This window comes from Lissotriton vulgaris, chromosome 5 (assembly GCF_964263255.1).
Source record: "Lissotriton vulgaris chromosome 5, aLisVul1.2, whole genome shotgun sequence".
In the NCBI taxonomy this organism is placed as follows: domain Eukaryota; kingdom Metazoa; phylum Chordata; class Amphibia; order Caudata; family Salamandridae; genus Lissotriton; species Lissotriton vulgaris.
In genome coordinates, this window is record NC_141693.1 from 1,549,051,624 (window position 1) to 1,549,078,573 (window position 26,950).

Genomic DNA, 26,950 nt, shown 5'->3' on the forward strand with positions numbered 1-26,950 from the left:
GAGGTTGTTGTCTTGGAATTGTAGGAAGTCAACCGAGAGCAAGACAGGGACATAATCAGATAGCATGCAGGGAAGATAGTCAATCGTCTTCACTCCTAGCAGTAACGGTTGGGTAAGGTACCAGTGGTCGATCCAGGATCATGAACCATGCAGGGCAGAGTAAAATGAAAAATTGCGGGCCCCAGGGAGTTTCGTGCACAATAGGTCTGTTAGCAACATGGAATGTAATAGGTTTGTAAGGCCATGTGTAGTTTGTTGCTTCGTGATGCGGCCTGGCCCTGTAGTGTCGACAGTGGGATCTAATGTGAGAATGAAATCCTCACCCATAAATATATTGTCCTCTCCCAGGCGATCAATATGCGTAGCGACCTTGGGGAAAAAAATCAGCAGTGTTCACATTTGGTGCATATACGTTAACTAATAGAATCAACATCCTAGCAGTCCCAAAGCAATGATATATCTGCCCTCATCATCCGCTACGACCTCCGAGACCTGGAAAGGAAGAGAGCAATGAATCAAAACGCACAGCCCCCGGGAATATGAACTGTAATTGGCAAAAAACAATGGCCAACCCTTAATGCTGCAAAGTAATGCATGGGTAGTGGTGTGTAATGATTCTACTGGAGGAAGGCTATCTAAATAGAATGTCTGGCCAAATATGCCAAGACCTGACACCCCTTCTTGGGATTGGACAGTCCTCGCACATTCCAGGATAGACACCTAAGGCGCAAGCAGTGAACCACGCTCTTCCCTAGGGGTCATCTAAGCACCATTTAGTAGATCATTGCAATTTGCGGAATTATGAGTGTTACACAGTGTGCAGTATAACAATTTCACTCCGTACCAACACAAATCAGAACAATAAACAACTATATAGAGATCCCAAGTCCACTCGCAACCCCCAACCGATACACAAAAACAAGGCACCCGGTGAATCCCAATCAAATAACAATAGACAGAAGGGGAAGGGAAGATAAAAAAGATAGAGGGGTAAATAGAGCAGGATAACATCCTGGGGGGAAGGCAACGCTCCAGTGGAGCCGTCTAATCACAAAGTGTGTAAAGCTAGAGTTGTGTCTGCCCAACATGTAACCGTAACGTGGCAGTCATTGTTATGTACCTGAAGCTGTAGCAGTATACTCGCAAACCATCAAATATAAAATAACCATTTCCAATGTTCCGTGCCGAAGCTAAAGAGCTTTCACAGCCTATTGTTATGCATAAGTCTGCCACTGATCATCAAGAGCCGGGTTCATGGCCACCACTCCGTCTCTCCCCCATTTTGCTGTTTCTTCTAAAATGTCGCTGCTTTGTCGGGGGTGTCAAAGACGTGCGCCTTTCCTGCAGTCTGAATTCTGAGGCGAGCCGGATACAGCATGGCGTATTTAACATTCGCCTTCTGTAGTGAGTGTTTAATGTCCATCTCGTGCCTCCAAATCCTCAGCCTTAGTGGCAAGCTGTTTTAGTAGGCCCTCTGCTCGCTCCAATCGTCTCTGAATGGTCGGTTGCGCTTCTTCTAGATCGGGAATCCGCTGCTCAGCATTGCCCATTCGAGTGTCGATGGCCTCGAGGCGGCTGTGGATGTCATCCAGTCGGGTGGTGAACGTGTCCAGGCGGGTATCGATGGCTCGGAGGCTGGCCGGTAACTCAACCGTTATTGCGGCAGCTCCCTCTAGTTGGCTAGACTCTGGATCATTAGGGCCCTCCGCTTCTTCTCACCTCGGGATCTTTCCAGCTTCAAAGTTAAGCTGACGTTGCTATGGATCATTCTGGCCCATTTTGCGCAGGTAGAAGGATATGCCGTACCACTGGGATGAGATGTGATGAGACCCAACGCCACGGAGCGTGGAGCCAATCCACCCCATGTGTTCTGAATAGAAACTGCGGTATTTCAAGAGATTGCAGCAAGCGGTGGAAATGCCATGCATGTAGAGAGGGGCGCCTTCCACTTAGCCACTGATCATGTGTTCCGCAGCAAGTGCACAACTGGGTTTCAATGGTCAAGCGGTATTAGAGACCCAGTGGCAGCACAGCTATGGTGATGGGTCAAGTAGAACGCCAGCATCGCCATCCACCCACAACTGGGCTCCATGAATGTTGCAGTGGGCTCCAGAGTCAGCGATGCAGGCGCGAGGGCAGCAGAAGTCACCCAAACGAGGAGGGAAGCTCAGCTATCAAGGCCTCTCCTACCTCTCATCTCGGGTGCTCCCACTTGCAGGCTCCAACGTCTGTGCCCAGATCGGAAGGGTCTGACGATGCCCGTAGCTTTGCGGGGAAAAGCCGCTGACGTCTCCAGGCCTAAAGACAGTACAGTATCCCAACAGGTAGAATTCAAAAGACTATTTTCTTTGCATGCACGAAGCATTACATGGACAAGAAAAAGGAGACACTTATTCAGATAATTTTCACATATAAATTATTCTTGTATTATAATGTTTAAAGTTGGGTAAAGTCATATTCAGACAATTTGTACAGCACAAAGTTAGAAATTCATATGACAACCGACAAAACTTGGTGCTCAATATGTACAAGTGGTGAGTGGCGACGCAAGTGTGAAGGTGGACAGCGTGAACGGTGCAAAGTGAACAAGGTGAAATAATTATACAATGAGTGGCACGGTGTGTGACAAAATTATAGTGACTTTACATCACAATTCACAATTTCAGAGGAGCCACAATGAAGGATGCGCCTGTAGTTGCGCTGTGGAGTCGACAACGTTTCGGTCCTTAATAAATTAGGACCATCTTCAGGACATGGTTATCTCGTTTTCAGTGCTGTCGGACGAAAAGGATATATGAGGAAAACATAGGGAAGGATGGGCGCAAAGGGCGGCGAGGATAGGGAGAGGATCAGTCCAGGAGCAGAAATCCATGGGATGGATGGTCTGCAGGGCAGGTGTGGACTAAGGTGCAAGGGTAGGAGCAGGACTAGAGTTAGTGCAAGGACTCAGTCAAATGGGATATGGCCGGGTGAAGGGTGAATTCGGGTGTAGGCTAATTCCCATGTGACTGTATGAGATCAGATGGGCCTTGGAGGATGGGAGGGGGGGGGGCGGGGAAACTTGAAGCAGGCTGGGAAGGAATTGGCACAGATATAAGCTAGAGAAAGGGCGAACCAATCATAGGTAATAGAGCGGTAGAAAGGGAAGTAAAGGAAGTAAGGGGGAGAGGGGGACGTCTCCAGGCTGGCACAGAGACCGGGCCAGCCGCACGTTCACCAGACCCTGCCCTCAGGCTCACTTGAGACCCCTGTCGATTCGGGGCCTCCGAGGGCCGCATCGGAGCCGGGAGCGCAGCGCACTGATTCCCGGCATATCCAGGGGCCACAGACAAGTTGTTCGGCAGCCGGAGTCCTCACAACACTGTCTGTGGTGTGGATGTCAGGTCTTCGGCATTTTTATGTGGGCTGCTGAATAAAAGATGGGTGACGGCTCTGGAGTCAAGCGGGCATTGAAGGACTGGGCTATTCTAAGGCCCAGCGGTGCCAGGGGACAACACCTGAAACCTTCGTGGGTTACCTGTTCCGGCGTACAAATCACAGAGACACGGGACACTTCCTTCGGCGTCAAAGATCAGCGTTTATTTACTGCAGGGATACAGAGATCGCAAGAAGTACACGAAGTGTAGGTTCTGAGAGACTGCTTCAAATTGCAAAAGTGGATCGCTCCTTTTATACACAATTTCGCCGTTGCACAACATGGTGAACAAAAGGTTACAACTCAGTTCCCACAGTAAACTTCAAAAGGATTGAATTCATGTTTTCAGAAGCCCGGAACATAATTACAGTAGCATCGCCGGTTCCCAACTGTAAAAGCACGTTATCTCCACATTAAGCACATTCCATTCTGGCTGTAAACGAGTTTAAGAAAAGGGACAGAAACAGGTGCAAGGAAGACAAAAACAGACAACAGATTGGAAAGAGTGTAGGTGGGCAATATCGGAAGCGTGATCACAGGATCAAAGGATCCGAGCCTAATGCATGCACGGCTGAAACAATAGACTGGCACGGCAAGATGAGCCTTGAGCGGAGCCATCTGCGTTTGCCGTGCCATCCCCCTAGTCATAAAGACACACTCAAAGGGATATGCGTCTTCCACAAGAGTTTGGGAACCCCAGGGTCATGAAGCGGACATTGTCCGTTCGCCGGCTACGTGAGGGCAAGAAACAAAATGGATGCCATATCTAAAATGGAACCCGTGGGTTCAGATGAAGAAACCCACGAATAAGACGAATGCTGCAAAGTAGAGTTGCGAAAACGCGTACACCGCCTAAACTCGCCATTTGCGGTTCATAGATACCGAACTCGTCCATATTCGAACAGGCCCAAAAGGTCATTACGATTCTCACGGAACCTCAGACGCTCCTTTTGCCCTCATGTAGGCAAGCACTAGTCGATATCAGAATCGATTTCGATATTCATCAGATCGTTCAGTTGTTGCTGGAACATCATCCTATCCATCAATGTCTCCTTGGTAACAGATGGCCGTCTTATACACGTTGTAGCGCAGAGGCCACATAAGGCTGGACCACACTGTACACAAAGACAACACGTGAACAGAAACGTCACAACAACCCCTACAATCATCAGAATCTTCCAACCCCAAGTCGATATCAGACCCCAAAACCATCCTAGAAGCGTCCAATGAATGAAAATACAGCAGCTCGAATGGATCACCTTGCACACACCACCTCTATCTGCGAGAACAACGTCTAGAACCATACGGTTCTGCAACGTCATAAGTCTATCCGCCTAAAGCTCTGCTGTCAGACTACCAAGAGCACTTGCAGTTATGTTAGCAGTCGATTCCACCACACGCGTCAACTGTCTCAGGTTCCTACTATTAACCATAGGTCCCCAAAACGGCAGGAAACCCTTAAAGAAGTCTCCTGCTTCTTGACCGGCAGTGTCCTCTTCGCTAATAAAGCCTCTCACAACTCTAGTCTTGTGATAGTCTGAGGCAACTGTAAAAGTCGGTGGCAAAAGATTCGCAATATAACAGGTGCCCGAGAAGTCACGGGGCAACCATGTATACGCGCGATCATAACATACAAAATAGGTACCCTTGGCAGTCATTAAAACAGGGGAAGAGAGCATTGGTAAAACATACGTTTCAGTACAAGCACTCTTCCCAAGCTGAGCTCTCGGATTTCGACCAAGACCTTGCAGGCAGAAACGACCAAGGTGGGGTACAATCCAGATCGGAGACGAGCTCTTAAGCTGTCTATCACCCACTGACATACTATACTCAGCCTCCCTCAGATCCTTGTATGCTCGCACCTCTTCCTCGGGAATAAGCGATGCATCAAAAATATCTCTATCTAAGTCAGCAATCGCTATTGCCAAAGTCTTGTGGTACGGGCCGGGACCAAGGTCTGCAGAGCCTGGCTCTCGACGGGGGTAGGAATCTAGTGCACTACGGAACATAGTTTGGAATGCCCGAGCTGACCCCTGGGCGCTGTAAGCAAGAACCAAATACGGAATACCCTTATCCATGGCACGTGGCCTTAACCCACACACCCAACAGTTGGTAGTGTTCATCACCAATTGGTGTTGATGAAGGAGTTGGACAAAGGAGTTGTTCATAAATTCTGTGCGTCTAACCTGTTCATGTTGGGGCAGAAGATGAAAGGAATGTGGAGAAATAGTGGGAACAGAATTCAGATCAGGAGAAGGAGAAGTAGGTGAAGTGGAAGGCAATAACGATTGGATTCCAAAATACACTCCACCCACCAATAACATGGAAACAGTCAGGAACAGCATGAAAACCTGAAACAAAAAACATTTTGTTCGCAAAACCTTATGCAATTTAGATCTTGACACCGACATCCTCTCTACTTCCCACAGCTTAGAGAACTCCATCCTCTAAAAACCGTCCGTAACGTTCTTGACGCACTTCGTTCTGAGTAGCGATTATCTTTTCCCAGGAGTTCCCAGGAATCGACAAAAGTAACCGACCTAGTGTCAGGAACCTGCTAAACAGAAGGAAGTACCCGCACGGCCCTACGGTCAACCCGGATGATAGGTTTTAATCAAACAAACATTCAAATTAATATGAATCTTTTAGCTGTACAGAAGAGAAATATACGTAATGTATAGAACAAGAATTTTAAAAAACTCAAAATCAATGAAAAAATGCAAATGTTCGCAATGTTCGTAGCAACAGTGAAGGGGTAATGTAAAATTTAAAAACAAAAAGGAATGCTTTATTAGTCCTTGTTACGCGATCGAAGAAAGTATCGACTTTTTCCAGGCCGAGTTTGCTCTTCAAACAACGGTTCAGATGCCAAAACAGTGTTCGATCGTTCAGGTGATAATTCAGAACTCGAATTCTCCAATGCTGAAGACGACGGTACAGTTCCAGATGATTCAACAAGTGTGTCTGACCGAACTGAATTGTTCTCTACAGGTTGAGCATCACTGAATGGCACGTAACGTAGAAGGGCCTCAGTCTCCGTTGGGGCAATTCCTGCTTTCACCCAGTTATCTGCTGGCAAAGGAAGTGGAATTTTCTTTGTATGGCTGGCATGCACCCAGTGCTTCCGGCCTTCCAACCGAACTGCAGTCCTTGTTGCCAGCAGAACTTGATAGGGTCCCACAAATCTTGGCTCGAGATTACGCTTTCTCCCAAAATTTCGGGTAACGACCCAGTCACCAGGTTGGAGACGATGTCCAGGACCTTCTGTTTGTGCCGGCAGAGCTTCAAAAACCTGTTGATGAATCAAACTCAATTTAGCAGTCAGATCATAAAGATAGTCAATCAACATTGGATATTCGAGACTGTCAAATGCCTTAGGCCTCGGAACTCCCCAAATGTTCGCAGGACGGCCGAACACAATCTCATATGTGCTAAGCCCTACTCGAGAGTGCACAGTCGCCCTGGTCGATAAGAGAGCTAGAGGCAGTGCATCAGGCCATGACAAACCAGTCGTGGCTTGAATTTTGGCAAGTTTCAGTTTCAGAGTACCATTGTACCCTTCCACTAAACCCGCTGACTGAGGATGATTGGCGCTATGGAATTTCTGACGTATTCCAAGGCCCTTACACACACTCCCCACAAACTCACTTCCGTTATCCGACCATACGATCCGTGGCATTCCATACCGAGGAAAATATTCCTTCAGTAGGACTTTCGCTGTGGACAGGGCAGTATTATCCTTAAGAGGGTAGGCCTCGATCCATCTGGAGAACGCGCAAACCACAACCAAAACATATTTCAAGTTATTGCATCTCTCCATATGGATGAAGTCCAACTGGATAACTTCAAAGGGACGTGTAGGAGGAGCAAAATGAATGGAGTGGGGGTGCCCAGGATTATACATCAAGCATACCATACAGTTCTTAACCACTCTCTCAGCACACTTAGCAATCCCATCATTCTTCCATACAGGAGACAACAACTTACATATACCTTTCGCGCTAATATGTGACATGCCGTGGGCCATAGTAACAACGGCAAGCACATACGCATCCGGTAACATCCATCTCTGACATTCTGACAAATCAACCCAACATCCATTCACGTCTAACTTTCCCGTGCTTTCTTTCCACTTAGTCTTTTCAGCTTCGGTGGCCTCATTCTGAATCGCTTTCACGCTCTCAACAGTGTCCTCACACATACCAGTCTCCGTCGGCCACCTTACTGAACTCGTAACATACATTTGAGTTGCAAGATTCTTAGCTGTTTCTTTAGCAATCTCATCCGCAAACGCATTACCACGACCAACATCATCTGTAATCTTTTGATGCGCGCTTAATTTAATGATTGCCACCTGCTTAGGCAATGTAAGTGCGTCCAAAGATCATTCACGAGCTGTCCGTGTTGGATCTTCGTACCATGCGATGTCATAAATCCTCTTTCTCTCCACAATCGACCAAAGCTATGTGCTACGCCAAATGCATACTGGCTATCAGTAAACACATTCACTCGCTTCCCTTTAGACAAAACACACGCTCTCGTTAACGCAATCAACTCTGCCGCTTGCGCTGAATTCTGACTCAATCTCGCAGTCTCCACAACCGTACTCAACGTCACCACAGCATACGCGGTCGTCACATCACCATTCGGCAACTTGAAGCATGAACCATCAACATACAAAGTACCATCGGGATCTACCAATGGAGTGTTTTTCAGGTCAACACGACCCTTCGTCTCTTCTTCAGTTCTTAGATAAGTCATGTGGTGCTACATCACCTGATTCCACATTAATCGGCAACAATGTCGCGGGGTTCAGCACATTACAACGCTTGATCTGTATATGACTTGCCAAAAGTGTCAACTCATAACCGGACAATCTTGCGCTCGTCAAGTGTTGAGTTTTCGTTCGATTCAAGAGTGTCAACTGCATGCGGGACCATCACTGTGAGCATATTATCCATGACCAGACCTGCGGACTGTCGAATGGACACCGCAGCTGCCGCTGTCGCTCTTAAACAACTCGGCAACGCTCTAGCTACCGGGTCTAAGGTCGAGGAAAACTATGCACATGGACGCTGCTTACCACCAAAGTGTTGCGTCAAGACACTCAACGCACAACCTTCCCTCTCGTGAACGTATAGTGTAAACGGCTTACTGTAATCAGGAGTACCTAACACAGGAGCCGAACACAACGCATCACGCAGTTCAGAAAAACTTTTCTGACATTCTTCGGTCCATGGCAAAGGAGTCGAAACATCCTTGCACGTGAGAGCTACCAATGGCTTCGCTAACAATGAAAAGTTTGGAATCCATTGTCTGCAGTATGATGTAATACCTAGAAAGGCACGTACATCTCTCTGAGTTGTTGGCACAGTCATTCGAGCAATTGCTGCAATTCTTTCTGGGGTCAACCTTCTTCCCTCCTTTGACAATAAGTGACCTAAATAGGTTACTTCTTGACAACAATATTGTAGCTTAGAAGGTGACACCTTGTGATGTAAGTCACATAGATGCTGTAACAGCGATACTGTAGCAGTTTTGCAAATCTGCTCAGAGTCAGCAGCTACTAACAGATCATCAACGTACTGAATCAAGGCCGCACCAGCCGGTAACACAAATGCATCAAGTTGACTCTTAAGAGCTTGACTGTGGATCGATGGACTCTCACAGTAGCCCTGAGGTGCGCGTTTAAACCTGAAGCTGCGACCACCTAATGAGAAGCCGAATAGATCTCTGCTTTTCTCAGCAATCGGAATGCTAAAGAAAGCATTCTTCAGATCGATCCCGAGAACCAAGAGGCAGAGGCTGGAATCAGGGTCAGTAAAGCTGTAATGTCAGGCACCACTGGAATCGCGATTTTATTGACTTCTCTCAAATCAATGGCAAAGCGGTACACAGGAGGCTTAGATGGGTCAGTTCGTTTCAGAATAGGTAACACCGGACTATTGCACACGTTTCCCCGTGTTTCCTCGATAACATCTTTTTTGATCAAATCATAAATGATCGCTAATAGCGCACGCTCTCCATCAAGGGAAATACGATACTGGGGAATGCGTGGCAATCGTACATTCGATTTCAATTGAACAACATAAGGTGGAATATCCAACAGGCCCACATCATTTGGACCCGTTGCCCACAAAGACTCAGGAAGGGAACTCAATTCCGGTGGGAGCTTATCAGTTGACAAGTACATAGGAGAGATTACTCTCTGACCTAATGTAAGCTCCACACCCGCAGGAGAGCAATACAGAGTCGCATATAACCGCTTCAGCAAATCCAGACCCAAAAGATTCTCACCACAACCAGTAGTTAAAATCAAAGGAGCCTCTAGCTCACGTGGCCTGATCGTAAGGGACAAAGGGCTAGAAACTGGATTGTTAACCGGGGCGCCAGAGAATCCAACGGAAACATTTGTTAAGCCAGACAAAGGTGCGCCAGGGAGTTTTGAATGCATGATGGAACTTTTTGCTGCACCAGTGTCCAACAGAAAAGGCTCAACCACGCCTAATGTGGCAACTGCGACGTAAGGCCCTCTCTGATCAACCGGAACTGATACTACTCCCTCTCTTTGTCTATGGCTGTCCTAGTAATTACCATCTGCATCAACGTCATGCTCGATGTAATAGTCGTCCACATGATACTGTGCAGATCTACCAGACGATGAATCGCGCTGATCAAAACAATTGTTAGAATCCGATGAAGAAGTAGAACGCTCGTTTTGATTTTGAGAGGTACCACGACCTCTACCTCGAGACGCCTGTTGAGGACCACTACGACCTCCACGAGCCGAAACACCATTATTTCGGTCACGTAAAACAGGACAATTAAACTTCAAATGGCCCTCACCCCTACAATATGCGCATTGATTATACCCAAGCATAGATCTGGGTGTAGAAGAGTCAGAACGCGACTGCGACCTAGAAGACTGCGACTGTGATCGATTCTGCTGTTGCGAATCATTTTGATTCGAGCGCGGAGGATACGCTTGCTGCAACAAGACTTTAGTTTTAAGCTCCTTCGTTTTCTTATCCGCACGATCGTTTTCTTCTTTTTCTCTATTTTCATAATATTGAGCCGTTGCCAATATTTGAGCAGTGGTGGAAACAGCCCATGAACTTTCTGAATTTTTCAATTTGTTGCATAGCTCAGGCAACAAATTTAACACAAATTTATCAACAAACAACCGCTGGCCTCCCTCAGTGCTCATATCCTGACCACTATGATCGAAGAACGCCTCCTCAAATCTAGTAAAGAAATCTGAGACACTCTCGTCTTTCTTTTGTTTGCACGCAGACGATTTATCCCAGTTGACTCATCGCTGGCAGAAGTGTCTTCATGAGCGTAATGATCCTTTTCGGGCAGAGCCGTAATGATCTGTTCAGGCTTAGCCCCACCAATTTGCCGTCCGTCAGCCGCTGCAAGAGCAGCCCAATCACCACCTAACTCAGCTGCGTGATTTTCTTGACGAATTTTCGCCCAAATCGGTTGCGGTACTACGTTACCGAACAACATGTCAATATCGGCAAGGTTCATAACAGTAGCATCCACTAATTGGGATAACTCCTTATAATAACCTGGCGGATTTTTCCGGGGGTCAGGCAAAGATTGTTTCACCTGCAAAACTTCCGATCTCTTCCATGGGAGGTGTATCCAAACTCTCTGGAAGTGTGGCAAAATGGGAGGAACTTGAGCAGCATCACCTGGCATCCACACTGGGGGAACTTCTCGCATGGGATACTGACCAGGTTGTGCTTTCCAATCATCAGTGTCGTCATCAAACAACACTCGAGGATGCACTGTAGATCGAAAAGCTAACAGACGCTCTAATGCACGTCGTACATCACCACCTACAATCATACCGTTCGAAAACTGACTTTGAAGTTCAGTCATATCGGTCGGTACATTATCTACCTCGTCATTATCCCACTCTTCTCTCAGGGATTTACACATTTCCTCGAACACGAATCTTTGTGTGGGTTCATTGAACTGAGAAAACGTATCAAACACTATGCGCGGAGTGTACTTAGCAGGATGTCTAATCCACCTGCGCGCCATAGTGATTAACGTCTCACTCTCCCTACCTCCAGGCATTTGGCTTCGTCTCTGAGAGACATCAGAAACATCGGACCCAAGTATCGGTCCGAAAAGTGGAGAATAGAAATTAGCAACAGCATTAGGTATACGACTACGAACAGAAGGAGAAGAGGAGAGAACTACAGGGGCAACAACGTGAGGACTGAACGTAGGAGCAGTAGGAGTAGCCAAGACAGCAGAAGTAGTAGAAACAGTAGACTGAGAAGGTATAGGCAATGGAGCAGTAGGAAGAAGGGCAGGTAAGGGAGCAGGGACAGCTTGAGGAACAAGGGGATTCGGAAGAACAGGAGCAACGACAGGCTGGACAGCAGCCGCCGGAACAGGTGGAGGAACAGGAGGAACCACTGTGGCTGTAGTACCCTGTGCATAAGGAGGTGGCGATTTTAATAAGTAGGACAACAAAGGATCCTCTGTCGATTCCTCTCCCTTCTTATCAGAACTTGATGGTAAAACCGGATAACATTTATCCACCACCATACGATGCAATCTAGTAAAAACTTCCTTTTCCTTCTCGTCTTTGTCTCGCTGATATTGTTCTGCACTTTGCATCATCATAATGATACCGTCTCTTATTTTTCTTTATCTGCTTGATTTCTTTCTGCTTGGCCTCTTTACGCCACAACCGAAAGGAATCAAACATGGCCGGCCTAGCTCTCCTTTTAAACAATTTTGTTTCGAGATTATCTAAGATCTCAGCATCAAAACTACCATGTGGTTGCCAACTAAGGACACCATCTTTTTTAGTATAACGTATCCAATAATCATTGTATACGATAGGGTCCACTCCGTGTCGACTATAGAGCTCATAAAGTGGAGTTCCAACTGGAGGTATCGGACATGAGTCCTCCAACCGGGAATCGAAGCTGCAACATTTAAGGAAACCAAACAAAGTACTGCGGCCAGGCATCGTGCACACTAACCGAGTTTACAAACTTCAAGGGTTATCGAATTACGATGTCCTCGCAAAAATACGAGACCCTCGGTTTTTGGCAATTGCAATCGTCAAATAGAAAACCCAACAACTAAGAAACAACAGCTAAGAACCACAAATGCAATGGAACCATGCAAACAACCAAGTTTCAACAACAACCACCAAGGATTCTGGGAGCGACCCACAAATACTTAACTGAGAAAACAATGGCGTCACCGGAAGGCCCGTCTATCGTCTCGCCGTACAAAGGACTACGCCAGGCGCCAAAACAGGTCGACAGTCAGGGCATCAGTCCGTCGCAGCCGTCAGGAGGCGGGAATCTTCGCGGGAAAAGTCTTCGGACCACTTATTTCGACAACAGGATCGATGAAGCGGGGTGCACCTTCCCTCGGAGATTTCACACGAAGTTCCTCACGATCGTCGGGCTTTGGACCGGTACCGCTGATGTCGCCCCACGTGGGCGCCAACTGAAGGACTGGGCTATTCTAAGGCCCAGCGGTGCCAGGGGACAACACCTGAAACCTTCGTGGGTTACCTGTTCCGGCGTACAAATCACAGAGACACGGGACACTTCCTTCGGCGTCAAAGATCAGCGTTTATTTACTGCAGGGATACAGAGATCGCAAGAAGTACACGAAGTGTAGGTTCTGAGAGACTGCTTCAAATTGCAAAAGTGTATCGCTCCTTTTATACACAATTTCGTCATTGCACAACATGGTGAACAAAAGGTTACAACTCAGTTCCCACAGTAAACTTCAAAAGGATTGCATTCATGTTTTCAGAAGCCCGGAACATAATTACAGTAGCATCGCCGGTTCCCAACTGTAAAAGCACGTTATCTCCACATTAAGCACATTCCATTCTGGCTGTAAACGAGTTTAAGAAAAGGGACAGAAACAGGTGCAAGGAAGACAAAAACAGACAACAGATTGGAAAGAGTGTAGGGGGGCAATATCGGAAGCGTGATCACAGGATCAAAGGATCCGAGCCTAATGCATGCACGGCTGAAACAATAGACCGGCACGGCAAGATGAGCCTTGAGCGGAGCCATCTGCGTTTGCCGTGTCATCCCCCTAGTCATAAAGACACACTCAAAGGGATATGCGTCTTCCGCAAGAGTTTGGGAAACCCAGGGTCATGAAGCGGACATTGTCCGTTCGCCGGCTACGTGAGGGCAAGAAACAAAATGGATGCCATATCTAAAATGGAACCCGTGGGTTCAGATGAAGAAACCCACGAATAAGACGAATGCTGCAAAGTAGAGTAGCGAAAACGCGTACACCCACTAAACTCGCCATTTGCGGTTCATAGATACCAAACTCGTCCATATTCGAACAGGCCCAAAACGTCATTACGATTCTCACGGAACCTCAGCATCTTGGTTGCTGGCTCTGCCAGCCCCCCAGTTACAGCATTTCATTAACCCTGATCCACTTCGAAACGTTTTAACCACATCTAAACAGTCTATCTCCAGGTGGAAAGTGTCTTGCCTACCTCTAGTTGATTAAGCGAGAAGAAAAAGTGACCCCTGCGAAGGAATCACCTGTGCTAGACATTTCTAAGACCGCTACAGGAAAGTCTTGCTACACTTTCTCCAAACATTACTGTCTTGACTCATATTCTAGAAAGGATGCAACAGTTGTTCAAGCTGCCCTCAAAAATCTATTTAGATATATTTTTTCCCATACCATTTAATCATAGGAGACTGCCTTTTACCTTCTGGATTAGTTTGACTCTCTGTTCTGCGTTAATGATTATCATTGCAGAACTTATGATGAATAAAGGAAAGTTAGTAAATTGTAAACCTAGTTCTGCACTGTAGGAGCATTCATTGGTGTCAGGAACACCCCTTCCTCACAGGTCTCTATTCTCCAACATTGGGGAGTAGAGATGCGCAAGCCATTGAATGCTCTAATCGGGCTTGAGCCTTATACCCAACTCTGGGTTAGCGCAAGGTCTTCTTTGACTTTTAAGTTGTGTAGCACTGTACTTTTTAGGTCTCGTGACCTACAATGCGCGCAAGCGCATTGAGGGAATGAGAATTCAAGTGGCCAAAATCATCGTCAAACCAAGGGCTTTCAGCCGCGGTTTTCATGAAGTTCACGTGAATCACGTGATTAAACATGCACGCGCATCGGCAGCATTTCTCCTGCACAAGGCTCGCAAAAGTCTCTCCTCCCTCCCCACATCAAAGGCATCAATCACCCTCCCACAGGCTACCCCAGCGCTGCCCCGCCCCCTGCTTCACGGCCAGGCCATCTGTTCCCTGCCAGACCTCTCACACCTCCGTCAAAGCATGCCTTTGTACTTCAAAGGCTTATCACTTCACACGGCCGCAGGCCGTGCAACCAGAGCACTTCAGTTGGTGCGCAGCCCCCCTCCCAGCACTGCCTGGGAGGGGGGCTGCGCACCAACTGAAGTGCTCAGACACACAACGCCACCCACGCAGGCCCACTCTCACACACGCAACTCCACACTCACCCATGCAATGCCACTCACACACGCAACGCCACTCACCCACGCAACACCACTCACACATGCAACGCCACTCATCCACGCAACACCACTCACACATGCAACGCCACTCACACATGCAACCCCACTCATCCACGCAACCCCACTCATCCACGCAACCCCACTCATCCACGCAACCCCACTCATCCACGCAACCCCACTCATCCACGCAACCCCACTCATCCACGCAACCCCACTCATCCACGCAACCCCACTCATCCACGCAACCCCACTCATCCACGCAACCCCACTCATCCACGCAACGCCACTCACACATGCAACGCCACTCACACATGCAACGCCACTCATTCACGCAACGCCACTCACCCACGCAAATCCACTTACACCCACGCAGTGCCACTTTTACCCATACAGCGCCACTTTTACCCACACAGCGCCACTTTCAGACACACAACGCCACTCACACCCACGCAAGTCCACTCTCACACATGCAACGCCACACTCACACACGCAACGCCACACTCACCCATGCAATGCCACTCACCCACGCAACGCCACTCACCCACGCAACGCCACTCACCCACGCAACGCCACTCACCCACGCAACGCCACTCACCCACGCAACGCCACTCACCCACGCAACGCCACTCACCCACGCAACGCCACTCACCCACGCAACGCCACTCACCCACGCAACGCCACTCACCCACGCAACGCCACTCACCCACGCAACGCCACTCACCCACGCAACGCCACTCACCGCCACTCACCCATGCAACGCCACTCACCGCCACTCACACATGCAACGCCACTCAACGCCACTCACACACGCAACGCCACTCACACATGCAACGCCACTCACACACGCAACGCCACTCACACACGCAACGCCACTCACACACGCAACGCCACTCACACACGCAACGCCACTCACACACGCAACGCCACTCACACACGCAACGCCACTCACCCACGCAACGCCACTCACACACGCAACGCCACTCACACACGCAACCCAACTCACCCACGTAACGCCACTCACTCAAAGCCACTCACACCCACGCAGTGCCACTTTCACCCACACTGTGCAGTGCACAAGAGGTCTCACAGTAGGAAAGTTGGAGCTATTGGTTTTGTAAATGACAAAAACCTTTATGTTTTTAAAATGAAAACAAAAATAAAAGGCATTGTTATTTGCAATTGTAATAGCTCCAACTTTCCTACTGCGAGACCTATTGGCAACGCCAGTGCTTGTTTAAATCACTCCCAAACTCTTTGGTATGCTTTTCTTTGGCATCTTTTTTATGGGCATGCACGAAAAAAAGGATACAAGTGGAGCTGTAATTAGCTGAGGGGACAGCCTACTCAATTTTATCCTTATCAAATGTTTTAATTTGGTCCCAAAGATGATGTATTTATGAATGAAATAGCTTGTGCAAGATATTGTTAGGGATCACTTATTGTACTGAATAATTTTTACCAGTGAAATTTGATGTTTTTCTAAGATCGAATAAAGATTTGAAGAAGAAGACTCTTAAAATCAAAAGTCCAGGTTTGCATGTGGCTTTTGTTTGCCAGCCACGCTGTACCCTCATGCACCAAGAATCGAAGACAAAGCATTACGTTTTAATGTAAAAGATGCCTATCTAGTGGCTTAACTGCACAGTGTTTAACAAGAAAATCTGTGATCTCAGTCCCAGTTCCCCTGTTTGCAAAAAGTGTTCCTAGGCAAATATTGTATTTCACCAAACCTTTTTCTTCTTCATCACTTTTGAGAGAGTTCCTTTAAAATATGCAAGTTCGAGAGGTGCACTGTCGAAAAACCTATTGTTTTCGATTTGATAGACTGTAATGTTGGTCCCTGTATTCTATAGACTGTATGGTACCTGAAAGGTTACATGATTTTGTTGCATGATATGCATGCCAAATATTTTCATGCTTCAGCTCGCGCATAGGCTGTTAAAACCAAGACCATTGGCTCGGCTCTGGCTTAGCTCTTTCTGTTAAATTGTTGGCTCTCCCACCTCTAGCCGGGATTTCTTTGTTTATTGACATAAGTGCCTCAAAAAGAACTGAGAATGTTAGGCAACTGCCTGTACATTGCATGCTGGGATGTGGAATCTGTGTGCTGCTTAAAATAACCACACATGTTGCTTTCAGCCTATCGTCCTTTGTTCAACTGTGCCTTTAGACCAAAATGCTCCTTTGTGTAAAAGATGAGTAGTCGGTGCTGCAGGGCAATCTTACTTGTTAAAAATAAAGACTATGAAATATCCTGTGTAGGCTGTAGACTCTCTACTGCATTTACAAATAATGGCATATGTCACCTCTTAGTTGTATATTCTTTTTATCATTTTGAAATATTATTTGCTTTTTGCTGTTAGAATTCTTGAGCTTGAAGAGACTCATGGCTCATGAGGCTGAGATGTAAAGCTTCAAGTGTGTCAGGATGCCTCTCCCCTCGCAGCAAAGATAATAAATAGCATGTTAAATTCTACAGCTGTGGTGGTGTTAATTAAAAATTTCATGTGTAGTAGTTATAAACAGTGGTATTTATAAACACAGCACAGGGGATTACATTAGTTCAGTGAAACAAAATGACAATTACTGTGAGTGTTCTCAGTTGGTTTCCTATGTAAAGTGATTCTAGGATAGAATCTGTGAAGCATTCAGCATTGCGTTACAAACTCAGTAGAGCTGTTGTGTGGTAATATGAAATTTGACCTTTGCATTGTTATCAATGTTTGCATCTGTTTTTATGGATACATTTGTCCCAAAATTCATATTGGGCCACATTTATTTTCGCAGTTATTTTGTGGATGTCTGATTGGATGGGTGGCTGGGTGGCTGGAAGCCAGGTATATATTTTTTTGTTAAAAGGATGTTGCTGAGGGTCATAGGAAGAGGTGGGTAACCGAAAGAACAAAAAAGGTGTAAGTATAGGTAGGAAATCTGTGTTCGAGGCATGTGTGCTGTAGATACTGTGTACTCCTGCCACCTATTGTTGGGTCGGATATTTCCAAGTTGTTTTTCTTTAAAGAAATCTTTTACAGTCACAAGGTATGGTGACTCCTGCTTTCAGTGATAGTGCGCATGGGCTTCGGCTTCATTGTTAGATTGTTTTCTTTCCACAATCAGGTTTGGTTGTGGTTTGCGGCGCCCTGGGGTGAAACCATTCTTTGCTATGCCCTCGGTATGCAGTCCACTGTACCCTCATTTGTATTGTTTCATACGCGTTCATCATCTTCCATGAGTCGGGGGAAAAAAGGAAAACTCTCCGTCATCGATTGAAAAGACATCATTGGCGCCCTTCGGGCCTTGCCGCATCGGTTTACTTCTACTCCGTCACATACCATCGAGTCTTCTGCCGATGAAACGGACTCTGTTCCAATTCTGTCCACGGTGCCACTCTAAATATCCGCACACCGACCTGCATAAAGTCTGTAACTTGGGCCTCTCACCGGAGCACAAAGAAGATGGAGACGCTGGTTTGTCGTTACAGTCGAAAAAGACTTGGCGGGACCATCGGGCTCGACAAAGGGACATGCAGCGGCAGAACATCGAGCACATCCCGGATATCTTCGGAGAAGATACAGAGCAGGAGGAGATGAAAGTGTCAGCAGCAGACGAGGAGGAGGCACTCTCCATCAACGATTCGGATTTGGAACTGGAGATAGAGTTAGAGTCCAAAGACCTTTCAGCTGGACAGGGGGCGTGAGTAATAAAGCCCCTTTGCCCACCAAGGTTTCTCCGATCAAAAAAAATGCATCTGCGCCACCACTGCCTTCTGGCCATGGTCTGCACCGAGACAATGCTTTTAACGCCTGCCCTTCGGGCTAGTCACAATAACAGCACACCAAGCCTTCTAGCTCGGGCTCGAGCCGAGACAAAACACCTTTGGCACTGAAACCTTCAGATCCAAAGGATAAAAAAGACCTCAGCACCTAAAAGTTCAGCGCCAAAACCAAAGGATACCCTTCAAAATCCTCCAGAACCATTCCTGAAAGCTATCCAGGAAAAGCTGTATCCTAAGCAAAAGAAAATCGACAATAAACCAGACACTAGACATATATTGGCAAAATCTGTAGCATCTTCTGAAAGGAAAATTCCTTCAGCAGGCATAACCTACAAAATCCATCTAAAAAGGATGACATGGCTACAAGCCCTTTCCTTGCTCTCGGAAATCACTAACCCAATCTGCTTAGGGTCCTCCTAAACCTCCTTCCTCAATTCCCTCCACCAACTACACCACTACCATACTCAAACCCTTTAGGCATTACACCACAGGGTTATCCACATACAGAGCCTGATATAGGAGATGGGGATGGCAATAGTCCACCATCAATAGCTACATGGAATGATTACAATATTGATCCACCAATGGATCATGATTCTGACTTATACCCTGCAAAACAATACCCTCCTGATGACAACACATCATACCAGTAGTTAATTTCCAGGGCAGCTTCATACCATGGAGTTACACTACACAAGGAATCTTTAGAGGGGGATTTTTTATTTGAAACATTAGGAACTACACACAGAACAACTCAATCTTTACCCATGTTAAAAGGCATGATGCGCCATGCTGATGACATTTTTAAAGACACTGTCCGTGCACGTATATTAACACCCGGGGTTGACAAAAAATGAAAACCTCCATCTGACCCAATTATTTATAGGGGAAAGTTAGCTTTAGATGCCTTAGTTGCAACCAATATTCAGACGAGCAAATTCAGACTTCAGCATATGCACCACCCCAGATAAAGAGTCTAAAGTAATAGATTCATCAGGAAAAGAGTGGCTGCACAATCTGCCAACCTTTGGTGTATAGTCCACACACAAGGCTTATTAGCAAGGCTTATTAGCAAGGTGGGGCCTACTGGAACTAAATAAGACTTACTCAAAATCCTCCTAGAAGAACATAAGAAAACAGTCAAGAATTAATGCAAGAGGGAAAAATAATCTGTAATTCGTCTATTAGATGTGCACTAGATACTGCTGATACTGCAGCAGCTGCAGGTAATACCAGCATTCTTCTTAGGATACATGTATTGCTGAGAATTTACACTTGTAAACCAGAAGTACAACTAACTATTCTCAATGTTCCTTTTGATAAACATCTTTTTTGACCTCAAGTGGATGAATTACTTGAAGATGATAGGATACAGAAGTGGCAAAGTCAATGGGAGCACTTCAGTCACCATCCAATAGAGGCTCCTTTTGCCGCTCATTTTATAGAGGAGGATCCAAAAGTAATTCCTCTGATCCTAATGTGTCCTCGTACAAATCAAGCACCCAACCCTCTCCATCTAGAGGCTTCTATAAAAATGGATATAAAGGGAACAATTTTAAAGGCAGAGGTAAAGGTACACCAGCACGTACCTCTCCATCTCCCAATAAACAGTGACTTCCCTATAATTCTCTCTGACCATCTTACACCTGTGGGAGGAAGACTGCAACAATTTATTTCATCAAAGAAGGATACACTGTTCCCCTAGGGAAGAAGAATAAATGAACCGACACTATGTGAAGTGAAAGGGGGTAAAGGGAAATCCCCCTTTCGGAACTAAAACCCTCACACACCCAGCAAACTAGGTGTTATGCTTCATCATCTGGGTTTTGCTCCTCGTCAGACTGGCGCTGCAATGTCTGACGGGCACCCAAAAAGGGGCTCTTTACCGGATATCTTTTATTCCTGCCAGTTGGTGCATGTGGGTGTGAGGGCTCTAGTGGTGGTGTAAACGTGAAAGGTGGGTGAACTTTTAAAAAAGGTAAGTAAATCCACTAAATCTCTTTTATGGGGTGGTTAACTACCTTAGTAAAATCAGTGGTGTGAAGATACACACTGGTGCAATGATCCAGAAGTGTAAGTTCTACCTAATGGTCGGCATGTTTCATGCTCTAATAGCAATTCTTCAGGACCAAGTAAAATAACAGTGCTACACTCTGTGGTAGGACAAGATATTACCTTCCACAGGATACTAAAGTGCAGGTTGATTGATCCTGCTCATTCTTAAATAGACCCTATTAGGAGTTATCACTGGCGTCAACAGTCTTCTCCCGTGAACAGGCACCTTGGTGATAGGTACCCTGTCCGCAAGTCGGATGCAAACCAAAGACCTACCCACACGGAGTCAGGAGGACGGAGAAGCCTGACTCCATGTGGGTAGGTCTTTGGTTTGCGTCCGACTTGCGGACAGGGTACCTATCACCAAGGTGCCTGTTCACGGGAAAAGACTGTTGACGCCAGTGATAGCTCCTAATAGGGGCCCATTAAGAATGAGCAGGACCAATCGGCCTGCACTTTAGTATCCTGTGGAAGGTAATATCTTGTCCTACCACGGTGTGTAGCACTGTTATTTTACTTGGTCTTGACGAATTGCTATTAGAGCATGAAACATGTTGACTATTAGGTAGAACTTACACTTCTGGATCATTGCACCAGTTGTATCTTCACCCCACTGTTTTTACTAAGGTAGTTAACCACCCCATTAAAGACATTTAGTGGATTTACTAACCTTTTTTAAAAGTTTACCCACCTCTCACGTCTACACCCCCCACTAGAGCCCTCACACCCACATGCACCAATTGGCAGGAACAAAAGATCTCAGGCAAAGAGCACCTTTTTGGGTGCCCGTCCTACATTGCAGCGCCTGTCTGATGAGGAGCAAAACCCAGATGATGAAACATGACACTTAACTTGCTGGGTGTTTGAGGGCTTTAGTTCCGAAAGGGGGATTCCCCTTTACCCCCTCTCACTTAACGTAGTGTCGGTTCATTTATTCTTCTTCCCTTGGGGAACAGTGTATCCTTCTTCTTTGATTTAGCTCCTGGGCCTATACACCGGACCCCGTTAAAAATAGCCCTCTTGGTTCCTCTCTTTGTTGAATACAACAATTTATTCCCATTTGGCAATCGCTAACATCAGACAAATGGGTATTAGACATTAACGAACATGGTTATTACCTGGAGCTTGCCAGCAATCCTTCCACTATTCCTCCTCACACTCACAAACGTTTGTTACAACACCAATAGCTCCTCAAACAAGAAGTACAAGCTCTTCTAATTAAAGGAGCTATAGAACCAGTTCCAATACAACACCAAGGATCAGGAGTTTACTCACTTTACTTCTTAATACCTAAAAAGGACAGTTCTCTATGACAATATTAGATCTCAGACCACCAAACCTATACATACGATCCGAACACTTCCATCTGGTCGTGCTTCAGCAAGTGCTTCCACTTCTACAACAAGGCAACTTTATGTATGTGAACAGTTGACTTGAAGGAAGCATACTTTCACATTCCTGTTCACCCAAAACATCGCAGATATCTCAGATTTGTGATAGCAGGAAATTAGTATCAATCAAAAGTACTCCCATTCGAGGTTATTACTGCACCCAGAGTGTTTGCAAAATGACTAGCAATAGTTTCAGCTTTTCTAAGAAGACAACGAATTCATGTCATCCCATATCTGGACGATTGGCTCATCAAAGCCAGCACACAGCAAAAGTGTTTACAACACACTCAAGCTACCATAGACCTTCTCCGTCAATTGGGATTTACAGTCAACGCGCAGAAGTCCCATCTTCAATCCTCACATCTGCAACTATATCTGTGAGCAACGCTAAACACTCTCTAAGCTCTATCTAGCCTCTCTCAATGGAGCCAGAATTCATAACTTTCAAACCTAATTACTACAGTTTCAAAAAGCCAATACCGAACATTCAAAACTTTCATGTAACTATTGGGGATGATGGTGTCATGCATTGCAATAGTGCCTCGTGCAAGATAACATAATCGTCCTCCACAGGAAAGCTCAACACGTCAGTGGAATCATTCACAGGGTCAATTAACAGATCTAGTGTTGGTAGACCGCCTCACTCATCGCTCTCTGCAGTGGTGCAACACACAAAACCTATCAAAAGGGCGGCCCTTCATCGACCCGATTTTATAAATCGTACTACCAGCAGATGCATTTCTCACAGGCTGGGGTGCCCAGCTCCAACATCTAACAATTCAGGGTCTATGGGACACCAAAACCAAGAGTCTCCACATCAATTAATTGGAACTTTAGCTGTCTATCTAGCACTAAAAGCTTTTCAGCCTCCCCTCATAGGGAATGCTGTCCTAGTCCGGATGTTCAATATGACAGCCATGTACTATGTACAAAAAGAGTGGGGGGGACACTCTCTACAACTGACACGCCTCTCTCAGACCATTTGAAGTTAGGTAGTACATCACAAACTTCATCTTCAGGCAGAACACCTTCCAGGGATGCACAACCAATTTGCCGACCTCCTCAGGAGGAGGCAGCAACAAGTACATAATTGGGAATTTCATCCCCAGTTCTCCTTCGATACTTCCAAAAATGGAGGTTTCCACAGCTAGACCTCTTTGTCACAGCAGAGAACTCCAAATGCCCAAACTTTGCCTCCAGATTCCCATACCATCTATCCATAGGCATTGCCGACAGATCAACTGAGCAGGGATATTTGCTTGCGCTTTTCCACCTCTCCCTCTCCTTCCGTTTCTGGTTCGGAAACTCAGGCAGACATCAGTTACACTGATTCTAGTGACTCCCACATTGGCTCGTCAACCATTGTTCACCACACTACTAGAACTGTCAGTGGTTCCACACCAAAAGCTGCACCTCACTTCAAACCTTCTGACACAGAACTGTGGAGAACTCAGAAATCCAAACCTCAAGGAGCTCAAGTTAGCGATTTAGCTCCTGAAGTCCTAGAGTTCAGTTACCTAGACCCACTACCAGATTTTACGACAATTCTTAAAGAAGCAAGAAAACCAACCACTAAAGCATGTTATGCAGCAAAGTGGGAAGGGTTTGTGATATATTGTAATAGCACAATTGATCTGCTGGATGCATCTATACAAAATATTTAATAACTTTTGCATCTACAGCGAGTTGACCTACCCTGCACATCCATTCAACTACACCTTGCAGCAGTAGCTGCATATTTTCAAAACAGACAACTTTTTTCCTTATTTAAATTTCCAGTAATTAAATCATTTGTGGAAGGCCTTAAAAGAATAATACCATCCAGGGTACCACCTGTGCCTATCTGGCCCCTTAACAAGAACCTTTCTTTCACCTTAATAAAGCTAGGGTGGTTCTTTGTACTAACTAAAAATTCCTTCCAAAAGTAGTCTCTGCTTTTCATATTAACCAATCAGATGTGTTACCAGTGTTCTTCCCTCAATCTGGTTAGGTAGCAGAAAGAGCTCAACACGCACTTGATGTCAAAAGACCACTATTATACTATATTAATAGGAAAAAAGATTTTCACAAAACAACTTTGTTTCCTTTGCTCCACCTCATAAATGGAATCCGATTTCTAAATCGGGTATTTCTAGATGGATTGTTAAATGTATTGAAATTTTCTATGTTCTAGCTAAAAGAACGTTAACTATACCTCCTAGAGCACGTTCTACTTGCAAAATAGGAGCATCTATGGCAATTTCATTCAACGTTCCCATAGCTGACATGTAAGGCAGCTACATGGTCTACACCACACACATTTACCAAACATTATTGTGTGGATGTATTAGCACGTCACCAAGCTAATGTAGGACGAGTAATGCTTAAACACTTTTGCAAAACCCACTGGTTAGCCACCACTTTGGGAGAATACTGCTATAAAGTTTATGCAAAGCTTGTGTATTCACAGCACACATTCCTTGAACGGATTATGTTACCCTGTGAACATCTGTTAATTGCATGTAGAGCTGTAGATTTACTTGCGCCCTCCCTCCTCCCCCGATACCTGTGGTAGTTGCAGTTCTTATTATTCCCGTTACATACACATGGACATATCTACACTACACTTACTCCATTCTCACCCTCTTGCGTTCAAAACAATCTAGCAATCGAGTCGATGACCATGCGCACTTTCACCGAAAGGAGTTGCCTTACCTCATGACTGTAAAAGATGTCTATGAAGAAAAACTACTTGCAAACGTCCAGACCTAACACTAGATGGTAGGAGTATGCAAGGAATGTGAATCTACAGGTCTACGTGCCAAGACCGATGCTTACAGGGTAAGTAACATCCTTTCTGTATGACTTGCAAATGACTTCTCCGCACCTTCATAACTACTCCATGGCATCTGCTAACAAGACGATGCTGTTGGGGGGGGAACCATGTACAATATAAAAATGTTTTAGGTAACTATCATTACGGTAGGTTCCACCTCAATGGTCTGAGACAACTGGAGCATTAAACCCATTGTCCTTTTAACATCATTTGAAACACCTCAGTTGAACGCCACCCTGTCACTAATGCTTTTTCTTTTCATCATCCTCTCCATCATCTGTGCTTTTCTACTCTTTTCATCATTGCCTACGTTTTATTATGTATTTTATGTTCTTTTTCCCTTTATTTTCCCTATTGCACCCTTTCTAATGCTTTCTCTACACCGCTGAGAAATTATGTTTTTCAATGTTCTATTTTCCACATTCATTATACCATTTTTGCTTCTTTCCAGCTATTTGCAGAGGAGTGTCCGGAAGAAGAGCTCAGATTATATGAAACTGGCTTCTCCTCCATACTACGCACACTGCTTGGTACCTTCCGCAGCGACTACTCCAAGGTTTTTGCTGAAATCTGCTCGGAGAAAGAAACAGAAGGGATTTCCAGAGGTAAATTGTTAGCCTAACGTTACCATTCATTATAAAGTAGTTATCCTAGATGTAAGTCTGTTCCTGCAATATTGCCCATGGGAAATACTGCATTTACTGAGGTGTTGTTGTTTGAAGGAAAGCTGGTGTTCCTTTTAACTTTAAGTTTGAAATCTGCCATCCTATGTTCCCTTATGCAGTAGGCATTCTGTGACCGAGTCTGAAAATGTTCTTTATTTACAGCTGCTAGTGTATTTTGGTGTACGCGCGATATTGCAAGTATCCTCTGCATGCAGCATTTTGTGTCTTCCGCCTTTCACATGGAAAAAAGTCTAGTGATGTTTTTTTTTGTTTGTTTTTGTTTATGGCCATAGATTCTCCTTCCTTCTTTCATTCGGAAACAGCAAACTAGAGTGACTGAGACTGCATTTCTACTAAGTTTGCCAAACACTGGGCTTCAGTCACTGTAGGCCAACATACCTAGCTCTGAGCTAGTTAAACATTAGCTTCCTGTACAGAACTCTACACTACATTTAGATAGTGTAGGAAACTGTTTTTTTTGTTGCAGTACCCCTCCTACTTTTTGTCCACATTTAGCTACTAAACCTTGGTTTTTAACCCGGACACTGGGTACTAAAGAGGGTCCCTCAGGAATGCAGCCTATCTTAAGCCACCTTAGGGGGTCTATACACAAATTCCACACAGACTACCTTTGCAGGCTGCAAGATATGGTGCAAACAATGAGTGAAATCATGTCAGTGTACACTCCTGTGTGCCTTGCCAAAATCCCTGTATTTCATATAAATGAGTCACCCCTACAACAGAGCAGGCTCTTGAGCCTCAAGGCATTGGTGCATTTTATTTTATGTGAGGACATATTTACATGAGCAGGAATGCCCCAGTGATGTCTACTTCCTTTACTAGATATTGCAAGTGAACACGGATGCATCTTAAGGTTTGTACTGAGCACTGGTTCAAATGAGTTACCCAGCTACATAATGGCTTCACTGCTACAAATTCAAAAAGGACAAGTGATGGACAGAATGAAGAACAATGTCATACATTCCCCCCAGTGCAGAGATCTGGGCCTAAATCCATCGTTATTTTGCTCACCGTGCATTCCAGTTTGGACTCAGCCATATGCAAATCAGTCTTGGCCCTGCTCCCAATTAGAACTGCCCAGCCCGAACTGCCAGGCTAGGTCTTCCCTGCACTGGAAACAAGCTTTTCAGGATCGATTTTGGGGTTTCACCCCTCATCAGCCAGGATAGCTTGACTCCAGTGGCATAGACAGCACGGGCCCACATGAGTGCATACCCGTCCCACTTGGGGTGCAAATGCAAAAAGAACAATTGATGGACAGAATGCAGAAAAATGTCATACATTCACCCCAG

At 45.7% G+C, this 26,950-nt stretch overlaps 1 protein-coding gene across 2 annotated transcripts in view; it reads left to right on the top strand.

Moving 5' to 3' along the window:
• LPCAT4 (lysophosphatidylcholine acyltransferase 4) overlaps positions 1-26,950 on the top strand; it is a 592,186-nt gene that overhangs the window by 551,893 nt on the left and 13,343 nt on the right. For both annotated transcript variants that reach the window (XM_086923609.1, XM_086923610.1), the window contains exon 13: positions 25,424-25,577. In XM_086923609.1, the coding sequence (XP_086779735.1) occupies positions 25,424-25,577 (154 nt within the window). The remainder of the gene's footprint in view (positions 1-25,423; positions 25,578-26,950) is intronic.